The sequence below is a fragment of the Bufo bufo genome, chromosome 5 (assembly GCF_905171765.1).
Source record: "Bufo bufo chromosome 5, aBufBuf1.1, whole genome shotgun sequence".
NCBI classification, from domain to species: Eukaryota; Metazoa; Chordata; class Amphibia; order Anura; family Bufonidae; genus Bufo; species Bufo bufo.
The window spans coordinates 449916288-449923779 of NC_053393.1; the positions used below are offsets into that span (position 1 = coordinate 449916288).

The following is a 7492-nucleotide window of genomic DNA, read 5'->3' on the forward strand; positions in this document are numbered from 1 at the left end:
GACATAATGTGCCAGTATAAAATGCCCCTTCAGAGTGCCCCAAGTAGATGCCCCGATAATGTTCCTATCCCCCCTTCCCCATAGTGCCCATATAATGTATGGCAGTATAAAATGCCACTATGTACTCATCCTCACCCCCATGTTGCACATATAGTTTGTGCCAGTATAAAATGCCCCTAAATAATGCCCCCCAGCTAATGTCCCCATAGTGCCCCATAATTTTGCAACAGTATAAAATACTCCTATATCGTGCCCCCAGTAGATGCCCCCATAGTGCTCCTCCCCCATTCCATGGTGCCTGACATAATGTGCCAGTATAAAATGCCCCTATAGAGTGCCCCAAGTAGATGCCCCGATAATGTTCCTATCCCCCCTTCCCCATAGTGACCATATAATGTATGCCAGTATAAAATGCCACTATGTACTCATCCCCACCCCCATGTTGCACATATAGTTTGTGCCAGTATAAAATGCCCCTATATAATGCCCCCCAGCAGATGCCCCCATAGTGCTCCTCTCCCCCACTTCTCCATAGTGCCCCCCCATGTGTGACAGTATATAATGCCAATATATAGGGCCCCCAGTAGATGCCCTCATATGGCTCCTCTCCCCCCCATAGTGCCAGTACAATTCTAATATATAGGGCTCCCAGTAGATGCCCCCATAGTGCTCCTCTCCCCCATGTGGGCCAGTAAATAATGCCACCTAGTAGATGCCCCCATAGTGCTCCCTCCCATCTGTGCCAGTAAATAATGCCCCCTAGTAGATGCCTCCATAATGCTCCTCTCCCCCCATGTGTGCCAGTAAATTATGCCCCCTAGTAGATACCTCCATAGTGCTCCTCTCCCCCCATGTGTGCCAGTAAATAATGCCCCCTAGTAGATGCCTCCATAGTGCTCCTCGCTCCCATGTGTGCCAGTATAAAGCCCCCTAGTAGATGCCCCATAGTGCTCCTCTCTCCCCCCCATGTGTGCCAGTATAATGCCCCCTAGGAATTGCCCCCATAGTGCTCCTCTCCCCCCATGTGTGCCAGTATAGTGTCCCCTAGTAGATGTCTCCATAGTGCTCCTCTCCCCCCATATGTGCCAGTATAATGCCCCCTAGTAGATGCCCCCATAATGCTCCTCTCCTCCTCTCAGCATAGTGTTAAAAAAAAAAAATTAACTCCCACACTTACCTCCATGACACTCTCAGTGAAGCGGTGAAGGCCTCTTCCGGCCTGTGTCCCGCGCTGCATGGCTCAGGCGGTGCGATGACGTCATCTCGCCGCCTGCACCGACCTCTGATAGGCTGCAGGCACTAGGCCTGCAGCCTATCAGAGGAATGGGTAAGGGAAACACCTCTCCCCGGCTCCGCTGCAGCATCCATCTGTATCGCTGTCCTGAGGACGGCGATACAGATGAATATAGAGATGAACACTTCCACAATGGAAGCGCTCATCTCTCCCTGCCCTGCCACGGAACCTCTCACGGGCCCCACTACCGCACTGGGCCCGTGAGATATGGGCCCTGGGCAGTATGTCCACCCCTGTATCGGTAAAAGGCAAATCCCTGTATCGAATCGATACAGGTACAAAAGTATTGATTGGGTAGCGATAATTCGATATCCGGTGCAACCCTAGTCACAGGGCAGGGATTATAACTACAATGAGGTCACAATACAGGGATAGTAAACAGTGATTTCTTAGTACAGGAATAATAAATACAGTGATGTCACAGTACAGGGATAATAAATACAGTAATGTCACACAGTATAGGGATAATAAATACAGTGATGTCACAGTCCAGGGATACTAAATACAGTGATGTCACACAGTACAGGGATAATAAATATAGTGATGTCACACAGTACAGGGATAATAAATACAGTGATATCACAGTCCAGGGATACTAAATACAGTGATGTCACACAGTACAGGGATAATAAATACAGTGATATCACAGTCCAGGGATACTAAATACAGTGATGTCACACAGTACAGGGATAATAAATATACTGATGTCACACAGTACAGGGATAATAAATACAGTGATGTCACAGTACAGGGATAATAAATACAGTGATGTCACACAGTACAGGGATAATAAATATAGTGATGTCACAGCACAGGGATAATAAATACAGTGATGTCACAGTACAGGGAAAATAAACAGGGATGTAACACAGTACAGGGATAATAAATACATTGATGTCACAGTACAGGGATAATAAATACATTGATGTCACACAGTACAGGGATAATAAATACATTGATGTCACCGCACAGGGATATTGAATACAGTGATGTCACAGTACAAGGAAAATAAACAGTGATGTCACAGTACAGGGATAATAACTACAATGAGGTCACAGTACAGGGCTAATAAACAGTGAGGCCACAGTGCAGGGATAATAAACAGTAATGTCTCAGTACAGGGATAATAAATACAGTGATGTCACATTGCAGGGATAATAAACAGTGATGTCACAGTACAGGGATAATAAACAGTGATGTAACAGTAAAGGGATAATAACTACAATGAGGCCACAGTGCAGGGATAATAAACAGTAATGTCTCAGTACAGGGATAATAAATACAGTGATGTCACAGTGCAGGGATAATAAACAGTGATGTCGCAGTACAGGGTTAATAAACAGTGATGTCTTAGTACAGGGATAATAAACAGTAATGTCACAGTGCAGGGATAATAAACAGTGATGTCTCAGTACAGGGATAATAAATACAGTGATGTCACAGTTCAGGGATAATAAACAGTGATGTCACAGTACAGGGTTAATAAACAGTGATGTCACAGTACAGGGATAATATCTACAATGAGGTCACAGTACAGGGTAATAAACAGTGAGGTCACAGAGCAGGGATAATAAACAGTGATGTCTCAATATAGGGTGTAAGAAGGTACAAGGCATCATCGTGGGTGATAGATACGTGTCACCGAGGTTCCTGGCCTCGGTGGAGTAAGAGACGTTTTTTATGTGTCAGCAGCAGTTGCTGTTTGACACCTTGATACTTAGTATGGCTGTAATAGCTGATCCGAGACGGCTCTTACTGGGAGTAGCCAAAGTGCTGGGTGGGTAACTACTCCCCACGTTCCAGGCTGGGTTTTGCCAGGCTAAAACCAGCCAGCACTGCCAGGTAGAGAGGTTTACCTCTGTCTGACAGTGGAGCTCAGGAGGTCTGTGTGCTGGGATCTTAGGCCTGTGCTGGGCTGGAGAGCGGAGACCCGTGTGTCAGGGGAACAAGTCGCCTAAAGCCTGTATTTAAACTTTCTGAGGCAGAACTGCCACCAAGGTGACTTTTGTTATATTAACTTGCCATTGGGTGTGAAGTAACATCAGCACTGCAAAAGTGACGTTTTGTTTTTGGCATCATGTGTGAATAAACACTGAAGTTTGAATTACGAACTTGTATTTTGCCTCTGTACTGCGCCCGCTTATCCTACCAGAGCAAATCCCCACAATGGATAATAAATACAGTGATGTCACAGTACAGGGATAATAAATACAGTGATGTTCACAGTACAGGGATAATAAATACAGTGATGTCACACAGTACAGGGATAATATGTCACACAGTACAGGGATAATAAACAGTGATGTCACAGTACAGGGATAATAAACCCAGTGATGAGACCATGGCTTAGTGGTGAAACTTTACAGCCATATCAGAAAGCCTGGTGTTTAACTGATTTTATAATACTGCCATATGATTAGAAAAGGAGAGTAGCACAGGAAGATTCCTTTCATGCTGTTTTTTGTGGTAGGTGCAAGGATTCCTCTGAATTTGGCTTTAAAATAATGTTATAAAATACTGACCAAATCTGCAGGGTATGAATAAGGCCTTAGTGCATAGCATCACACTCTACCTACACTCAGCCAGTTGGATCCATAGGCCTCATTCACCTGATGGAGGCTACAAAAGGCTGGTACAGTGTAGTATGATTTTTTCTTCCATAGGGAATAGCGCACTTTGATGTGCTATTCAAGTGATGGCGAACTTAGGGCACGCGTGCCAGAAGGCGGACTCGGTGTGTGCCGTGTGTAGGGGTGCCACCTCTGTACTATTACTAATGAGCGCTTCCATTGTAGAGCGCTCATTAGTACAGCCTTTGAGCCCTGTCTTCGGCTTGTGTAAAAAAATAAACTAACCTCATCCATTTGATTGCGCCATGGGGAACACTCACTGCTCACTGGAGGCACAGGACAGGACCTGCGCTCCAGCGTGATGATGTTTCGCAGCATTGACTGGAAGCAGCAGGACCTGCGAAACGTCACTCTGTCCTGCACATCCAGTGAGCAGCAAGTGTTCACCGCAGCGCGATCAAATGGATGAGGTGTTTTTAAATTTTTTGCACAAGAAGAGTGGGAAAGGGGGCATTAATAATACTGTGGCCTCTATTAATACTAGAAGCCACTAATGGAGAAATAATAAAACTAGGGGGCACTAATGGGGTCATTAAAGGCTATGTACACCTTTGGGGGCATTTTTATTTTATTTATTATTGCATTGTACTCATTTTGACCTTAGAATAATTTTTTAAATTGGTCTTTATTAAAAAGTATGGAGTCCTTTTTTATTTAAACTACTTTCACACTGGCGTATTGGCTTTCCGTTTGTGAGATCCGTTTAGGGTCCAAAACGGATCAGTTTTGCCCTAATGCATTCTGAATGGAAAAGGATCCGCTCAAATTGCATCAGTTTGCCTCCGTTCCGTCTCCATTCCGCTTTGGAGGCGGACACCAAAACGCTGCAAAACGAAACTGAGCCAAATGGATCCGTCCTGACACACAATGTAAGTCAATGGGGACGGATCCGTTTTCTATGACACAATCTGGCACAATAGAAAACGAATCCGTCCTCCATTGACTTTCAACGGTGTTCAAGACGGATCTATCTTGGCTACGTTAAAGATAATACAAACGGATCCGTTCTGAATGGATTCAGATGTTTGTATTATCTGAACAGATCCGTCTGTGCAGATCCATGATGGATCCGCATCAAACGCGAGTGTGAAAGTAGCCTTACAGAGATAACATGCTCTAGAAGCACCCTTTGGATTTTCTGTCTCTTCTGTCAGACCAGAAGCAGACGGACTCCTTATCTCTGCTCTCTGACATTTTAGGCTTCTTTCACACTAGCATTGTCCGGATCCGGCGTGTACTCCACTTGCCGGAATTACACGCCGGATCCGGAAAAACGCAAGTGTACTGAAAGCGTTCAGTGTTACTATGGCACCCAGGACGCTATTAAAGTCCTGGTTGCCATAGTAGGAGCGGGGGAGCGGTATACTTACAGTCCGTGCGGCTCCCGGGGCGCTCCAGAATGACGTCAGAGCGCCCCATGCACATGGATGACGTGTCCATGCGATCACGTGATCCATGCGCTTGGGGCGCCCTGACGTCACTCTGGAGCGCCCCGGGAGCCGCACGGATGGTAAGTTTACTGCTACCCCGCTACACTTTACCATGGCTGCCAGGACTTTAGCGTCTTGGCAGCCATGGTAACCATTCAGAAAAAGCTAAACGTCGGATGCGGCAATGCGCCGAAACAACGTTTAGCTTAAGGCCGGATCCGGATCAATGCCTTTCAATGGGCATTAATTCCGGATCCGGCCTTGCGGCAAGTCTTCAGGATTTTTGGCCGGAGCAAAAAGCGCAGCATGCTGCGGTATTTTCTCCGGCCAAAAAACGTTCTGTTCCGGAACTGAAGACATCCTGATGCATCCTGAACGGATTTCACTCCATTCAGAATGCATTGGGATAATCCTGATCAGGATTCTTCCGGCATAGAGCCCCGACGACGGAACTCTATGCCGGAAGAAAAGAACGCAGGTGTGAAAGAGCCCTTACACTCATTATTGCTCAGTTCTTATCTCACTGATAAGAATGTGGCTTAAATAAGTGTTTATGACTAGAGTTGAGCGAACACCTGGCTGTTCAGGTTCGAGAAGTTCGGCCGAACTTCCCGGAAATGTTCGGGTTCGGGATCCAAACCCGACCCGAACTTCGTCCCGAACCCGAACCCCATTGAAGTCAATGGGGACCCGAACTTTTCGGCACTAAAAAGGCTGTAAAACAGCCCAGGAAAGGGCTAGAGGGCTGCAAAAGGCAGCAAAATGTAGTTAAATCCCCTGCAAACAAATGTGGATAGGGAAATGAATAAAAATAAAAATAAAATAAATAAAAAATAACCAATATCAATTGGAGAGAGGTCCCATAGCAGAGAATCTGGCTTCATGTCAGCAGAGAATAAGTCTTCATGTCATAGCAGAGAATCAGGCTTCACGTCACCCACCACTGTAACAGTCCATTGTCAGATATTTAGGCCCCGGCACCCAGGCAGAGGAGAGAGGTCCCATAACATAGAATCTGGCTTCATGTCAGCAGAGAATCAGTCTTCATATCATAGCAGAGAATCAGGCTTCACGTCACCCACCACTGGAACAGGCCACTGTCACATATTTAGGCCCAGGCACCCAGACATAGGAGAGAGGTCCCGTAACAGAGAATCTGGCTTCATGTCAGCACAGAATCAGTCTTCATGTCATAGCAGAGAATCAGGCTTCACGTCACCCACCACTGGAACAGGCCACTGTCACATATTTAGGTCCAGGCACCCAGGCAGAGGAGAGAGGTCCCATAACAGAGATTCAGGCTTCATGTCAGCAGAGATTCAGTCTTCATGTCATAGCAGAGAATCAGGCTTCACGTCACCCACCACTGGAACAGGCCACTGTCACATATTTAGGCCCAGGCACCCAGGCAGAGGAGAGAGGTCCCATAACAGAGATTCAGGCTTCATGTCAGCAGAGAATCAGTCTTCATGTCATAGCAGAGAATCAGGCTTCACGTCACCCACCACTGGAACAGGCCACTGTCACACATTTAGGCCTCGGCACCCAGACAGAGGAGAGAGGTCCCGTAACAGAGAATCTGGCTTCATGTCAGCACAGAATCAGTCTTCATGTCATAGCAGAGAATCAGGCTTCACGTCACCCACCACTGGAACAGGCCACTGTCACACATTTAGGCCCCGGCACCCAGACAGAGGAGAGGTTCATTCAACTTTGGGTTGCCCCGCAATATAATGGTAAAATGAAAATAAAAATAGGATTGAATGAGGAAGTGCCCTGGAGTACAATAATATATTGTTAAGGGGAGGTAGTTAATGTCTAATCTGCTCAAGGGATGGACAGGTCCTGTGGGATCCATGCCTGGTTCATTTTTATGAACGTCAGCTTGTCCACATTGGCTGTAGACAGGCGGCTGCGTTTGTCTGTAATGACGCCCCCTGCCGTGCTGAATACACGTTCAGACAAAACGCTGGCCGCCGGGCAGGCCAGCACCTCCAAGGCATAAAAGGCTAGCTCTGGCCACGTGGACAATTTGGAGACCCAGAAGTTAAATGGGGCCGAACCATCAGTCAGTACGTGGAGGGGTGTGCACAGGTACTGTTCCACCATGTTAGTGAAATGTTGCCTCCTGCTAACAC

General features: G+C 46.6%; 1 protein-coding gene across 1 annotated transcript in view; it reads right to left on the minus strand.

The window, feature by feature from the left end:
* Positions 1-1183, minus strand: part of STK31 (serine/threonine kinase 31) — a 195916-nt gene extending 194733 nt beyond the window's left edge. The window contains exon 1 of the mRNA XM_040434003.1: positions 1178-1183. Within this exon, the coding sequence (XP_040289937.1) occupies positions 1178-1183 (6 nt within the window). The remainder of the gene's footprint in view (positions 1-1177) is intronic.
* Positions 1184-7492: the final 6309 nt, after the last annotated feature.